The sequence below is a fragment of the Tupaia chinensis genome, unplaced genomic scaffold (assembly GCF_000334495.1).
Source record: "Tupaia chinensis unplaced genomic scaffold, TupChi_1.0 Scaffold000117_2, whole genome shotgun sequence".
NCBI classification, from domain to species: Eukaryota; Metazoa; Chordata; class Mammalia; order Scandentia; family Tupaiidae; genus Tupaia; species Tupaia belangeri.
Genome location: NW_006159583.1, coordinates 2704118 through 2720990, shown reverse-complemented (window position 1 = coordinate 2720990; position 16873 = coordinate 2704118). Strand labels below are relative to the sequence as shown.

General features: G+C 36.7%; 1 protein-coding gene and 1 pseudogene across 1 annotated transcript in view; one reads left to right on the top strand and one right to left on the bottom strand.

Moving 5' to 3' along the window:
- TMEM244 (transmembrane protein 244) overlaps window positions 1–6292 on the top strand; it is a 46209-nt gene extending 39917 nt beyond the window's left edge. Inside the window, exons 5-6 of the mRNA XM_027770253.1 lie at window positions 628–672; window positions 5872–6292. Coding sequence (XP_027626054.1) covers window positions 628–672; window positions 5872–5966 — 140 coding nt within the window. The 3' untranslated portion in view covers window positions 5967–6292. The remainder of the gene's footprint in view (window positions 1–627; window positions 673–5871) is intronic.
- Window positions 6293–9955: 3663 nt separating this feature from the next.
- On the bottom strand, window positions 9956–10735 carry LOC102467697 (zinc finger protein 32 pseudogene; annotated as a pseudogene).
- Between the last annotated feature and the right edge of the window lie 6138 nt (window positions 10736–16873).

The window sequence follows — 16873 nt, the reverse complement described above, 5'->3', positions numbered from 1 at the left end:
TGCTGAGTGAAGCAAGCCAGGATATGAAAGAAAGATATTGTATATATCCACTTAACATATACCAACTATCCGCACTTTATGGTAGAGATCAAAATATTGGAGGGCATAAAAGCAATGAAAGTAGTTATAGATGCTGAAGACAATGTAGAATGGGGGAAGAAGGGAAGAGTATGGAGAAGGACCACAAGAGAACAAATAGAGAGGCCTGACATTAGCGGGACACAGAAATGGTTTATTACCTGTTGATGATACCATGTATAGTATTCTCAACAGGACTGCTCTGAGAAGTATTTCATGTTGGGTAAATTTTTATACAAATCAAATGATATGTAGTGGTTGAATGTTTAAAAAATGAGAATAAATAATAATAATAATAATAATAATCTGAAAAAATAATGAAAAGCTATTTGATGATGATGTGGATAGGATAGGAATGTCTTTGTCTTGACTGAGATGCATGATAATCATGCTGGAAAAAGAAATGTAACACACTGTAAAGATATATATGATTCATTGTAACAAAAAGTTTATGATAATATAATTTATTATAAAATTTTATTTTATATAAAGTTAAATATAAAAAAATCATGTGTTGGAAATAAACACTCATTTTTTTTTCTATTGCAGTTATGCTGGAATTCCCCTTGACATCTCACTGGTGGGCTGCTTTAGGTATAGTGGATTTGTTTCAGTTTAGGTTCTTTAGTGCACAATATAATGTAAAGTAGAATAACTTCTGGAAATAGATTTTTATTATCTTAGACATAGGTTTTCTTACATTATTATCTAGCTAAGACAATAATAGTAATGATGATGTCCAAGATAATGAAATCCACACAGTTTTACTGAAGATGGACTCAACTGGCTGTCTCATTTGCCCAAATACACTGTCAGGCCATTTCAGTTATAATCCACACAAGGAAAGCTGCCATCCTGATACATACTTGGGAACAAAAACAGATCATCAAATAGCCATATGAAGAATATTATTCTCTACTTCTCCTTTTGATAAAATTTAGAATTTAGACATACTTTGTTTGTTGCATAATAATGGAAGGACTGGAATAAGTGAAAAATGAATTAAAACCCCTCATCTTGGCAAAACTTCCATCAAGCCGTGGGTTTCCATAGCTTCCCTCTGAAGCTTACCCAACACGCTTTTCTTCCCTCTTTCTTTTCCCATTATTTTTCCCTTATGGTAGGAAAGAAGGACTGAGCTACAATGAATAGGGGAACTAGAGCAGAGCTATTTAGGTTTATTATCAAAACAAATCCCTTTCCAACATTCATGAATTCTCAAAAGGTTGATCTTCTGCTTTTGGTTTTTGTTTTGTTTTGTTTTGTTTTTTCAGCCTGCCATAGATCTTGTGTGCCCGTTAGAGAGGGACAGAAAGAGAGAAAAAGAAGAGGGTTGGCAGGAGAAATGAGAAATGGCCATGTCACAATCCCTTCTCCACTGTCCTCTCAGGATTTGGGGCACATATGTGTATGTTTCCTGCATGTTTTTTTAAGCTACTGGGTCAGAGACTTAAACCAGGCAGTGAGCCATGTGGATCAGTTGCCTTAACCACCATGCCACTAGCTGGCCTGTTATAGACAGCAGAGGCTAAAACCTGTTACATACATCACTGGAGGGAACTGCCTTTTGTAGGCTGATCTAAGTGAAGGAGTCAAGACTCAAGACATAATCTACATAAAGACAAAATGATGATGAACAAAGTGGGAACAACAGCAAAATTGGCCGTGTACTGAAACTAGTAAAGTGTGAAAAGAATCTGTGTGCAAGGAACAAGGACTATAAGAATATACTAATATACTAAAATAAATGAGCCTCCCCCCCTTTTTTCTGGTCTTCTCTCAATATAAAAGCCCTAAAAGTGTAGTGTAAAGCAGAATTTCTCAAACTTTAATGTGCATAGTGCATGTAAATCACCTGAGTATCTTTCTAAAATGTAGTCAGTCTGGGTAGAACCCAGATAGTGTGGGTACTGATGGTTCATGGACCATACCTTTTTCTGAGAGAGAGAGAGATTTTTGCTATAGGGCATGCACTTGCCGGAGGGACAGAAAGGAGAAATCATCTCCAAGCAGGATGGCCATGCTGCAATCCCTTCTCTATTCTCCCCTTGGGATTTTAGGCATACACACAAGCACACGCACCCAGTGTGAGTTTCAAGCTGCTGGGTCTGGAATTTGAACCATTGTCAACCATGTGGGAGTCCAGCACCTTAACCTCTAAATCATACTTCAAATAGCAATGGCATAGAGAACATTCTGGACCTTTTCCTTTCTCTTATACTACCACTAACTTGAAACAATGTCAATAAATGTTATGCTTTTACAATATTTCAAGCTTTTACAGTTAAGATGTTCTTTAAGGTGTCTAACTTTGATTTCCCTCTTGTTTTCTAAAACCATCATTTTATAAAAGTAAAATAGCCAACTACATTTAGCTCATTCTTTAGTTTTAAATAATCTCATGTAAATAATTGTGTTTCCCGTAAAATTTTATGAAATAAGAAAACGAAACTACAAAACAGCAAACCTGCAGATATTATAATAATATCACCTTCATTTATTTTCTTCCTTAATATTATATAATAATAATTAGAAATTTAGAGAGGGAAAGCAATATGACAATAGTAACATTTTCTTGTTGCTAATAATCTGCCCCATAAAACAAAGAGGATGCTTCTAAACAGATTTCAATATTTAAGAATGAAAATCATTTACTTTGAAATCTGTTGCACCTGTCCTTCAAACATGAAGAACATATATCTTAAAAAATATTGGGAACCAGCAGTTAGTGTAATGGCTATGTTGCTGGACTCATGTAGTCAACTGAGGTTTGAGTCCTAGACCCAGTGGCTCAAACTCACACCAGGCAGAGGTGCGTGCCTGCCCAAGAACCCGAGAGGAGAATGGAGGAGAAGGGATCGCGGTGTGGCCATCCCCCCAGGGGGTGATTTCTTGCTTCTATCTGTCTATCTCTGTCTTTCTGGTGAACATATGTACCATATAGCAAAAACCTCTCAAAAAAAATTACTCTTCTCAATTTGGCAATAATCTTGGTAGCAATATCTTCAATCTCTTATGACAACAGCAAACAAACATAAATATATCCTAGTATTGTTGCTCAATTGTAATGGCCTACACAATATTAGCAATACTTACCATTTTTGGTCTGTTATATGAGCCAGGGGCATTGCATTTATCTCACTACCCTTTATTATAACCCTGTGAGATAAGTATTCTATTTCCAATTTTGCAAATGTGGAAACTGAAGCTTATAGATTTGGATAATTTTGAGTTCTCTAGCCTTTTCTTCTCATACAGATTCCCACCCCAGAGATACTTCTACATGGAGATCCTGAAGCTATCACTGCAAAGATGTGACAGTTGCTGTCTTGATAGTGAGATAGACTCTAAGTTAGAGAATTTCAGGGTAATGAGCAGCGCTTATAGAAATGTATAGAGACAGCCATGCTTAGGCGATGGAAAGAGCAAAAAGGAAACTGAAGAGAGGACAGAATGATTCATCAGAATCACAAGCTCTGATAGGTCTTCCCTGTTGCTCTCTCGCTCTATGAAGATTGCTTTCAATTCAAAGAAACTAGCATGGGAGACACGACTTAGAAAAGAATAGACACATGGTCCAGTGATTTGTTTCTATATTAAACTCAGTTAGAAAATAGCAAAAAGGCTGCTTAGCCTTTTGTAAAGAAAGTTACAGAATAGCTTGATTATTTATTTATTTATTTTTGAGAGAGATTTTTGTTATATGGCAGTGCACTTGTTAAAAAGACAGAGAGAGACAGAAAGACAGAAAGCAAGAAATCACCCCCCACAAGGGATAGCCACAGCTCCATTTCTTCTCCTCCATTTTCCTCTCTGGATTTTCAGCACGCTCACACACACACACACACACACACACACACACACACACATCTAGTGAGTTTCAAGCAGCCAGGTCTGGGATTTGAACTGCAGTCAACTATGTGAGGGATAAGCACCTTAACCACTATGCCACCTTCTGGTCCTGATAGCTTGATTTTTATTTTTAAGTATTTTTAAAAATGTTAAGAGCTAAAATGTTTATAATAAAATAATCACTCCATAGTACAGTGTCTGACACATAGTAGAGTGCTCATATATATTTGTTGTGTGAATATGAGGGAAATGAAAGAAAATAAAGTAGCAGAGATTTTCCTGGCATGTAATAAGTATAATATATCTGAGCTTCTGACAGAGAACAGGCTCTGGTGGCCAACCAAGGGATGCTGTTTAATCCTCATCCAGGATGGGGGCTCAAAAAGAAAATAATTACCTACTGTCCATCATTTCCTGTCTGTATATGTAAGCATTATACCTTATATATATAGCATATAAGATATACATATGCATTTACATATATTATATGTTTATGTGTATAATAATATTATGTCAACATTATGTATTATATATAGCATTTCTTTAATATGATTATGTATTTATATATAAGTATGGGCATAAAAATTTTTCATAGAGTTCAATTAATTGGACCAGAAAACTGAATTGAATTCATCAAATAGAACTGAATTCATGTTTATATTACTTTGTAGCCCCTTGACTAGAGTTTTTCTCCATTTACCTTGCATATGTGTAAGTCTAAGATGTGTACTTTTCTCCAATATCATTTAGTACATACAGAAAACACATAAAATATTGATGTTGTATTTTGCACATTCTTCCAAATATGTAAATTTTTAATAAATCCAAAGAAAGGGTACTCAAAGAAATGCTAGAAACATATGCAGAAAGGTAGATTTTTCTCTCTGAAAAAAAAAAAAAACAGCTTATCTCTTTGGGATTTTATTGAGAATACCACAGGATTTACTGTGCCTTTGTCAGCTCAGTCACATACCAAATGTCACCTTGATGCCAAGGAGAGTCAACTGAGGCCTGATAGAATAGTCAATAGAATTTGCTAAAAGAATTGGGTGACTACTGGGTTGTCAGGAAAGTCATGGCATAGTTTTTCTTTTTTTTAAATACAAAAATGTGTCTCAACTTTTCTGACAACCCAATGTTTTAGTTTCAATAACCAGAATAGGGCTAGGTAGCCTTCTTTATTTTCCTTTGAGTGAAAAGTTAGATACAAGAGAACAATGGCTAAACTTGGAAATTCTGTTTCCAGGTCTCACGTTGAACCTGTGTCCTTGTGTGAGGAAGTTATTCCAACCTGTCAGGTTTCTTCCCTTAGGGAACTTTACTTCGTCATGGGGGTTGTGATGTGACAGTCACACAAGGAACAACAGAGTTATGAAAACTATGAGGTCAGATCAATATTTATAAACAAACAACACTCGTTGGACCAATGAAACCAGAACTAAAGGCATTTTTATAAAACCAAATAGCTGAGGTAGGGGGAATTCTGATTTTTAAAATAGTTCTTATGCTTAAAAATATTTTCCAAGTTAGTCAGCATGCTTTTCTTTTTTAATTAGAGGAGAAATACCTTATTAAAAATATTTTTAAGCAGCAACAATACAAATGGCAAGTCAGAAGGGCTAAGAGAATCAAGAATTGTGAGTTTCTTAGGGTGTGCTTTTACTGCATTGCCTTTGAATGTCTGATTTAAGAGCTCCTTACCATGGATTTGACAAAACCATGCAGTTATTCTCTAAAGAAAGTTTTAAATTTCAACAATTTGCCAGCCCTAGCATATGTACCTATCCTCTCCTAGTTGAATCTATAAACTAGTCTATTTCAAATACTTTGTCAGTTTCAAAAACATTATTTTAGTCCAGACTATTGTTCTTAAGTATAATCTCACCAATGAATTATTCATGACTGGTAGTTAACCCAAATTTTCCTTTCATTTACTTGCAGGATCCGGCTTAATTTCAATGATATGTGGAGGCCAGATTTTAGCATATTGTTTGTACAAAGACAACTTTATCTATCCAGATCTGAATGATTTTTAACAGAACAGTTGGATTAATTTGCCTCAGAATTCCTATACTGTAACATGTTGTGAAAGAACTAAATTTTATTTTTCGTTCATATTTATATCCAACATTAAATTTATTCAGTACACTTTGTAACCATAAAAAGGAAAACAAAAAGTTCATGGAGAGTTGGAGGACCCTAGGAAAGATTTTGTAAGCTAAATGCTGCAAACTCATAACATGCTGTGTTTCCCAAAGCGTGTTCCACAGGACACTGATTCTGAAGGATGTTAATATTGCTATGTAATCAAAACAGTTTTGGGCTGGCCCAATGGCGTAACGGTTAAGGGAACTGAATCCTATATGACTGACTGTGTGGTTCAAATTCTGGCCCAGCAGCTTATGATACACACCAGGCGCTTGTGCATGTGTGTTCAAATCCCAACAGGATGGAGAAATGAAGGAATGGAGGTGTAATCATAGCTTATTATGGGGGTACTATCTCCCTCTCCTTCTCTCTCTGTCTTTATTTATCTCCAAGAAGTGCACGTGTTCACTGGCAAAAAAAAAATAACGTATTAAAAAAGTTTCCTACTTAAGTGTATTTGTTTCAGTAAACCAGACTTGAGTTTCAGTAAAACAGAATTGCTCCTTTCAGGGCTTCTTGGACTCTTTAACATTGTATACCGTAATTAGTAAATAAGGCATTTCTAAGCTGTAGTGTAAATTACTCAGTTTCTCAGATGCGTTTGGCCAGAGACATACTTTAGAAGATGCCGATGCATCGTGTGGAAAGTATGACACAGTAAACTGCTGCTAATCCCTGCAACTAGAATTACATTGGATTAGTTATTATTACTATGGGATTATTATTCTATTCTGTTTTAAAGAATTTTAAGAATTAGTTTTTAAAAAGAATTATTTTATTTAACTTTATTTACTTATTTTAATTTTACCAGAGAGGGACAGAGTGAGAGAAGGAAAGTTAGAACCAAAGCCACCAGGTCGGGTACTTGAACTGCAGTCAGCCATATGGGAGTCCAGTACCTTTAACCACCATGCCACCTGCCAGCCCCACCAAATTTTTTTTTCTCATTAGTGTTTGTTTCTTTTCTTAGTGCTAATAATCTGCTCTGTGGTCTTCTACGATAGTGCTTCTCAAAATTGAGTGTGCATTTAATTTATCTGGGGATCTTGCTACCATGCAGAGTTTGGTTCAGAAGGGCTGGATGGTGCCCGAGATTCTTTCTTTTTCTTTCTTTCTTTTTTTTTCCCTTTTGTTTGTTTGTTTGTTATAGGGCACATGCATTCACCAGAGAGGGAAAGAGAGGACAAGTGAGAAAGGAGCCCCCAGAAGGGCTGGCCACTCTGCAATCCCTTCTCTGTTCTCCTTTAGGGATTTTGGACAAGCCCACACACATGCCTAGCATGTTTTTCAAGCTTCAGGTTCTGGGACCCAAAAATGCATGGCTTGACCATATGGTATCCAGTGGTCTTAACCACCAAGTCACTTGCTGGCCCAAGAGTCTATATTTCTAACAATTCCCAGGAAACACCAGTCCCACATACACATAAACCACACCAAGGAGGAAGGGTCTAAGTGGCTGGAACCGCATCTTTTTAAAGTTTGTATAGCTCTATAAAAATGATACGTAAGTTTTTTTTTTATATATCATTGTCATTCAATAAATGCTATTGAATTGGATTTAAGCTGAGGTGACTTAAATTTATATAACTATATTAAATATTCACCACTCTTCAATATTTAAAATATCTCCTGATATAAATGAAGTGCACACTTCTGTTATGAGTAAAATGTAAATAAACATAGGAAAGGGGACAGGAAAGTCACGCATACCCCATACGTACCCACATAAATATTTTTAGAAAGTAAAACCATCGCCTAGCATTCTCTTTTTAGGTGAGTCTATTTTTTTTCCCCTAAAAATCCATTTCTTCCATAAAGACATTTATTCACCCACTAAGAAATGTCAGGCTAATGTTATGGATTCCAAAAGACCTTCCAAAAACTACATTGTATTGATCAGTTACTGGCTTAGAAAACTTAAACATATAATGTATATGTAGGCAGGAAAATAGTAATATTGTCTCCTTTCCTTCTTTCCTTCATGACTTATCCACACACCTTTCACCTCCCGTCCTTTATTCCCAGTCTTCCTGTTAATTACTTTTGAAATCTTTGATGGTGGAAGGAACAGAAATCAGAACTCTCCTAGATCTAACAAGAGACTGGATACCGAATTACTAACAAAGAATTCTGTTTCCATTTTAAAAGAAAGCAACATAGGGTAGCTATGAAAGTGCTGACATTGGGTTAAAATCCTGTTGACAGGGCCAGCTGGTGGCACGGTGGTTAAGACACTGAACTCCCACATGGCCAACTGCAGTTAAAGTTCCAGACCTGGACACTTGAAAATTGCACCAGGGGCATGTGTGTACATGTCCAAAATTCCAGGAGAATATAAGAGAATGAATTGCAAAGTGGCCATGCCCCCTGCTCCAGGAAGTGATTTTTTACTTTCCTTCTCTCTGTCTCTCTTCTGGGAGCACACGCTGCCTATGACAAAAACCTAAAAACGAAAAAATTAATTTAAATAAATAATAAAAAACACTGACAGCACACAGGCATGTCCTGTAATAGATGCAATAGAACTCATTTCTCTATGCAAAATGCAGATACCGAACAAACCATGAATACACTGAAGAAAAAATGTGCCCCCATGAAACCCATGCCTGTGGAAAAAATTTACAAAAACATTACAACTGCCTAAATAAATTCGTTAATTAAAAAAGATTTGGTTGATTAAATACTTTTTAATATAATGGGAATTAAGTTCCACTAGTAAATTAGAATAACAATCTCTCCAGACTCTAAAGACCTTAATATCTTGTCATTCTGTAGTGTAGCTTAATTAGCATGTTTGTTTCTAGGATTAGAAATCCATCTGCTCAGGTAATTACTATTGTGTTAATCTCTATTTTTTTCCCCTGATCACAAAAATTATCGGTGGTTTTTCTCTTCTACTCATTAAAATGATTATCATTATCTATTTGATGACTCCTCTTGACACACAAACATTAAAAATACAATTATTTTAGCACAAAAAAATATTGTACATCAAATATATCAACTAACTATTCACTTCAGTGGTTTCGCCTTAAATTGTACATAAAATCTCAAAGGCCAAGTGTTATGCCCATTTAACTTACTTTTCCAGTGTCCCACATAGAATCCTAAATTGGTAGAAACTTACCTGGTATTCTAATACATATTTTCAAGACTAATGACTTTATATTTCTAAAAAACATAATACTTTGGGACCAGCCAGGTAGTGTGATAGTTTAAGCTGCTGGATCTCACATGACTGACTGTATGGTTTGAGTCCTGAACCTAGTGGCTTGAAAAACACACCAGGGTCACATGTGTATATGCATACACATGTCCAAAGTCTCAAGAGGAAAATGAAGGATAAGAGATTGAGGTGTAGTCATCCTACCTGAGGGGGTTCCTTCTTATTCTCTCTCTCTCTTCCCAGTGAGCACACACAACCTATAGCAATATTTTTTTTTAATAATAAACAAGACATTTATTTTTCATACTCATTTGGGGGAAAGGAGAAGTCAGTTTGCCCTACCTGGTAAAGGTCTTTCTCAAAAGATTCTCCATTAATTCCATAGAATCAGATAGTTTGCTTGATCTCAGGTAGCTTCATATTCTTAATTCATAAAATGAACCTCATTTTTTTTTCTTTTTTTTGGAGAGGTTTTTGCTATAGGGCGTGTGCACTCGCCAGACAGAGAGAGACAGAGAGACAGAAAGCGAGAAATCACCCCCCAGGGGAGATGGCCACACCACAATCCCTTCTCCTCCATTCTCCTCTTGGAATCTTGGGCATGGGAGTATAAGCCACTGGGTCAAGCCATGGTCTACTACGTGGGAGTCCAGCGACATAGCCATTACACTAACTGCTGGTCCCATAAAATGAACTTCCTTTGAAGAGTGGTCAAAGGGTAAGCCTTTGTGAGCAGCTTCATTGGTGCACAGCCAGACTCCCTCTCTGGATGAAGCTTTTTCCACACTGGCCATACACTGGCTTCCTTTCTGACTGAAGGCATTCCACACTGATCACATCTATAGGGCTTCTTGCCACTGTGAACTCTTCTGTGAACAGCAAGGTTACTTTGATTCCTGAAGCTCCTCTGACAAAAAGCCCACTCGTAGGGTTTCTGTCCAGTGTGGAGTCTCTCACGGACGGCCAGACTAAAGCTTTTCCCACACTCCTTGCACTGACAGGGCTTCTCTCCTGTGTGTATTCACTGATGTGTGACAAGATTGCCTTTGGCCCTGAAGCTTTTTCCACAGTGGGTGCACTCAAAAGGTTTTTGATCAGTGTGGATTCTTTCATGTAATGTTAGACTACCTTTTTGCCAGAAAGATTTTCCACATTCTTGGCATTCATAGACCTTCTGTCTACTTCAGGTGAATCTTCCTGTAGTGTCTTAGAATCTGGGGATTTTTGTTCCAGCTTCTCTCTTCTGAAAGAATTCTGGAAATCCCAGCTTGAAGATCCTGTGGCCTCAGAATGATCATATATGTGGTGGGCTTCTGTCATCACATTCACTGAAAAATGCTGCATTCTGGGCATATCTTCCATGACAGTCTAGCAGGGTAGCTGTTGGAAATCCAAACATGTCCACTCCTGCTGTACGTCCTTAGTCACCACCACTTCATATGATTCTTCCACGGGCTGTTCCTGAGCACCACAGTGGCGCACACCTGCAGACACAAAAGCAGCCTATCGTGAATTTTAAAAAAGACTTTTATGTCAGTTTTCATAAATATGCTTTTAGTTATTATACCATTGTGTTATTATATTTTACAATATTTTTATACACCTTTAAAATTTTTTACTTAAAATATTTATACCCCAAATACTGAATAATGTCTTTACTTTTCTTGACAATGATCCCAAAATACATATAAGGACTATTGTCACATTTGCAGTCTAAGGATAGACTCTTATATAAAATTTTGTGGATTCTTGTTCAATACATTTACCTTAGGAGCTGAACTGATAAATTCTAAAGCTCGTTAGTGTAGTTTAAGCTATAGATATTAGCCCATAAAAGTGAGAACTTATGTAATATGAGATAGAGAATTTTGTCTAAGACAAACCTCCCAAGGAAATATAAAAGTCTTTCCTAAATTTGTTGCTTTATAAACTTATCATTGTGTCTGTGCCTCGAACCACATAGTTGGCCATGCGAAATTATGTACCTTAGCCACCACACCACCAGCTTGCCCTCATGCACACTTTGTGTACATTTTTTTGTATTTTGTGTATTTTTTTACAATACACTATTTTTGTATTACAACATTCTGACTATGAACCATGACATGAGGCCAGGTGTGAATTTTCTACTTGTGGTGGTATTACATCAATGCCCTCAAAATTTTCAGATTTTGGAGCATTTCAGATTTTGAATTAGGGATGCTCAAGTAGTTCTTGTATCTCTAATGAGCTGTTACTAGGCAGATGCTATGTCATCAAAGGAGAGATTTCAATCTATTCAAGTGGGAATATAGTTTTGCTCACTGTTATATAACCAGCTTGTACAACAGTGTTCTGAAACATCTCAGGCACTTTAGGTGCACAATAAGAATTTGTTAAATAAGGAGAAATAAAATTAATTGTTCCTTACTTTAAAGCAGTTGGCTATAACCCATCAAATTAGTTGGACATTGAAAGACTCTGGGGAAGTGTCAAACACTGGCACATGTGGGAAGGGATTGATCGTTGTAATCCAGCTAATCAAAATCTTTAATGTCATAAGGAAAAGACATGCACAAATTGCCCTTGGAGAAAGAACTTGCCAAGTAGCAAAAGAATAAAATGTGTAATTGGACACACTGTACATTCCCATACTCATGTTGAGAGGGGACTCAGCAAGAACATTTTCAACTCCCAAAGCATTTGTGAGCAAAATATATTTTGCCTAAGGTTATTATTGGATACAGAGGGAGGATAGCATTGCAAAAAATAAAAATAAAATTAAAAAATTAAAAAAGCACACTTCTGCATCCCCTCATTAAAGTTCTGGCTCTTTACCTGAGTGCTATCCACTGCCAGGGCTCATCTCTGTTCCATATCTTCTCTCTACATAGCCAAAAAATAAAAAGAAAAAAAGAAAAAATCCTGTTTGTTCCAAGCCAATCAGATTCAGACCACTGGTGCCAAGGACGACAAGCACTTGAGCAATCTCGAAACAGCATAGGAAACGCCACTGTCCAGCAGGCACTACAATCCATTCTCCAGAGGATCATAAAATGGGCCAAAACCCAGGTGGGAACAGATACAAAGCTCAGTCCAGTTTGTTGGAATGCAGGACACTTAAAGAAAAGTGTGCATAGGAAACCCAGAGAGAGCCATCCAGGACATGGTGCATAAAGACTGCCCAAAATGCAAAATGTGTTGGTATCATTGTTTTCTCTCAAATAAAAATATTGTAACTGCCCAAAATGCAAATACAAAATGTGTTGGTTTCATTATTTTCTCTCAAATAAAAATATTGTCTTTCTCTCCAGTGAGCACACAAGCCCAATAGCAAACTAAAAAAACAGTCACAGCAATTTGCAAGCTCATTGCTCTTCCCCTTTTCTTTGTTAGCCTCCTGCTTATCCCTCTGGATAACTAACACCAAGACTACTGTCTAAGAGAAGCACTAAATGGTAGGGCATTCCAATCAGTGGCTAGTTGGGATAATGGAATCAAGGAAAAAGACCCTGTGGAATGGGATGAGGTCGTGTCTACACTGTCACGTGACCATAAAAATGATCCCTTAAGCTGAAGAGGTTTTTCTTTTCCCACTGGATTGACTGGTACCCCTTATCAAAAATGTGACCATTTTTATGGTCACAATGGCTTCCACTAGTGGCTCTTGAATGATTTGGAAACTTAACAGTAACTTCTCATTCCAACTCTGGAAATGAATTAAGTTTTAATTGATTACTTCCAGAAAAAAAGGCTAAGTATAATTTTTTTTTGAGACATTTTTGCTATAGGGCCAGAAAAAACAGAGAGAGACAAAAAAGCAAGAAATGACCCCCCCAGGGGGGATGACCACACTGCAATCCCTTCTCCTCCATTCTCCTCTTGGGATCTTGGGCACGCACACATACGCACCTGGTGTGAGTTTAAGACACTGGGTCCTGGAATCGAACTGTGGTTGACTACATAAGAGTCCAGTGACATAGCCATTATGCCAACTGCTGGTCCCAAGGCTACGTATACTTAATCCAACTCTAATATCTACAAGTTTTTGTGTTCTCCCGAGATATTTTATAATATTTTCTTAATTTGCTTCTTTTTTATTCTCTGACATTTTCAGTTTTGTATTTGTCACTAAAAATTAGTTTTATTATATTAAGATTTTTACAGGAGTTATGAAGTTGAATTGCATTTACTAGCAAAATTAAAGTAGTCAGTAATTCTTCTAATGGGTGTACCTGGATTTGAATTATAAGCATCTCTTTCTAGGAAACTGCTGTCATATGACTAAGCTACTATTAAAATGAGGATTGGCATTAGGCAGAAAACTTATTATTTTGTACCCACTGAAAAACTGAAGTTTTTCAAATAACTGAAGTATGGTCCAATATGTTAAACACTGCATGACTGTAACATGTCATTGTACATGTGCTCTGAGACTCTATTTGTTTATAGATAGGTATAAATTACCAAGGTAGAGTTCTTGCCCCTACTTGTATCATCTTTCCACTGTGGAGCCTTTATTTATTTATTTATTTATTTATTTATTAATTATTTTGCTCTGCTTTCCATCCATTTCCTCATCTTTCTCTGCCAGATCTTTGAGTAAGATTATTCCTTTGAAAGAAATAAATTCCCAAACATACAGTCAACTGATTTTTGATAAAGGGTACCAGTCAATCCAGTGGGAAAAGGAAAACCTCTTCAGCAAGTGAGACTGGAAAAACTGGATTCCCGCCTGCAGAAAGATGAATCTGAACTCCTACCTCTCACCTTTGACAAAAAATTAAGTCAAGGTAGATCAAAGATCTAAATTTAAGACCTCAAACTATAAAACTGCTCCTAGAAAACACTGGGGAAACTCTGGGAGACATTGGGGTAGGGAAACAGGGAAAGACTTCTTAAATAAGACCCCAAAACACAGTCGATAATCTCCAAAATAGACAAGTGTGATTACATCAGACTAAAAGTTTCTGTATGGCAAAAAAACACAGTAATCATCAACAGCCCTCAGAATGGGAAAATATTTTTGTAAATTATGCATCAGATAAGGGACTGGTAACCAGAATACACAAAGAACTCAACTAGCTGTTTGGCAAAAAGATGATCAACCCTATTAAAAGATGGAAGAATGAGTAAGAAAAATAACACTCTCTAAAGATGACATATGAATAGCCAAAAGGCATATGAAAAAATGCTCAACATCCCTCATTGTAAGGGAAATGCAGATCAAAACAACGATGAGATACCACCTAACCCCTTATGCACCTTAGTCAGAATGACTAAGACTAAAAAAAAAAAAAAAAAAAAATGGTAAGTGTTGGCAAGGGTGTGGTGATAGGGAACTCTCTTACACTGCTGGTGGGAATGTAAATTAGTCCAGCCACTGTGAAGAACAATTTGGAGATTCCTCAAAAATCTACAAATAGAACTACCATATCATCCAGCAATCCCACTCCTTTGTATCAGCCCAAAGGACAGAATTCTTCATTGGAGATGTGCTTGCACATCAGTGTTTTTTGTGGCACTATTCACAATTTCTAAGACATGGAACCAACCGAAATGCCCCTGAACAGATGAATGGATTGAAAAACTGTGGCACATATACTCTATGGAATACTATTCAGCCATAAAAAACAAACAAACAAACAAAACAAACAAACAAATCCTGGCTTTTGACAGAAAGTGTAAAACTATGGAGGATTTACTGCTGAGTGAAGCAAGTCAGGCTATGAAGGAGAGACATTGTATGTCTTCACTTAATATATACCAAGTGTCCACACTCTATAACTGAAACTGATTGACTAAAGGATATACAAACACAATAAATGGGTGTAAATACCAGATATAGTGTGTGTGGAAGAGCAGGGTGTGAGGAAGGACATTTAGAAGAAAAATATGGAGGTAAAGCATTAATGGGACAAAGAAATGTGATATTATTTGTTGAAGATATTTTATAGTTTAATCAACTGGACTAGGGAGAAATGTTCATATATTGAAATATTAGCTTTGTAAGCTAAAAAAAGGTAATTGAATGTATAAAAAATGAAATTTAAAAAATTGAAAAAAAAAAGAAAAAAGGTTTAATGCCCCCTTCAGGTCTTACCAAGACCTGTGCCAAAGCTTTGTGCCTAAGCCTATAGCAGATCTCTGCCACCACAGAAGCTTCCACTCACAAAAGGGAAAATCATCACCCATTTCAACAGGCTCATTTTACCTAGAATGTGGGAGCATCCTAAATATTGATAGCCAGAGTGACTCCTGATGGCCTTGACCTGCCTTCCTGCCTAGTCCTATGGAAGAGATAATCTAACTCCCCTCATGTCCCTTCACCCCAGGCTCCAGTCCTGAGTAATATTTGAGATCTCCCCAAGGACCTAAAGTGTGTAAATGGTTTTGCATTTTCCAGAAATAGTGAGGGACTAGCAGGTAGCATGATGGTTAAGGCACTGGATTCCACATGGCCAACTTCACAATTTGAGTTCTGGACACAGTAATGTGAAAAACACACCAGGCACATGTGAGTGCATGCCCAAATTCCCAAGGGGGGAATGGAAGAGAAGATTACAGTGTGACCCAGGGGGTGATTTCTTACTTTTCCTCTCTCTCTGCTTCTCTCCAGTGAGTTCACACACCTTATGGCAAAAATCTAAATAAATAAATAAGTAATTGTATTCCAGATGTGTCCTGCTGAGAAAGGAGTCTCTAACGGGTATCTCTTTGCTTCTCCCTGCTCCAACACCAGCCCTCCCTTTCCCAGCACAGAAGAACCTTCTCGAGGGTCTCCAATGAAAGACCTGGTCTGGCTTTCACAACACAGAGAGACAGTGCAAGAAAAATATATACCGCAGATCAGAGGACAGCTTGCATGGAAAAATGTCTACACCATACAGCTCTCCTCTACATGAAAACAGCTGAGCAAATAGATCTCCATGGAAAATACCACATTCAAGATATGAAAAAATTTCAACCGCTGAGAGAAAAATAAGGTGACAATTTAAAAATAAATATATAAATATTCCATATTTTTCTCTTAAATAGGAAAATGGGAAATTTGCAATGAGAACAGTTGGTAATCATAGAAAAGCAGTAGATACATGTATGTTTATATATAAATATATACATATATACATATACACACACAATCAATTGAATTGATTGACTTGATTGTGTAATCCTTGTAATCAGAACTTATAAGTAAGAATGCAGGAAATAATCTAAAATTCCATTTTTTGAAACTTTGAAAGTTGTTTATCTATTAACTGTCAAGAACTATGGAGTATGAGCAAACACTTTTTTAAAATTATTTTATTTAACTTTATTTATTATTATCATTATTATTTTCCAGTTTGATCAGAGAGAGACAGAGAGAGAGAGAGGAAGTGAGAAAGCAAGCCACCAGGTCCGAGACTTGAACCATGGTCAGCCATGTGGGAGTCCAGCGCTTTCAACTACCGTGCCACCTGCCAGCCCCTGCAAAAATTTTTGATATATAAAGTATATGCTTATGGGAAAATGTAAGAAAATAAATAAATAAAATAAGAATGCAGGCAAGAATATATGATGTAATGGCTGAAGCATTTCTGAAACTGAACATAAGTATGTGTTCCACACTAGAAAGATTTGCAGGACTAGTCAGGTGGCATGGTGGTT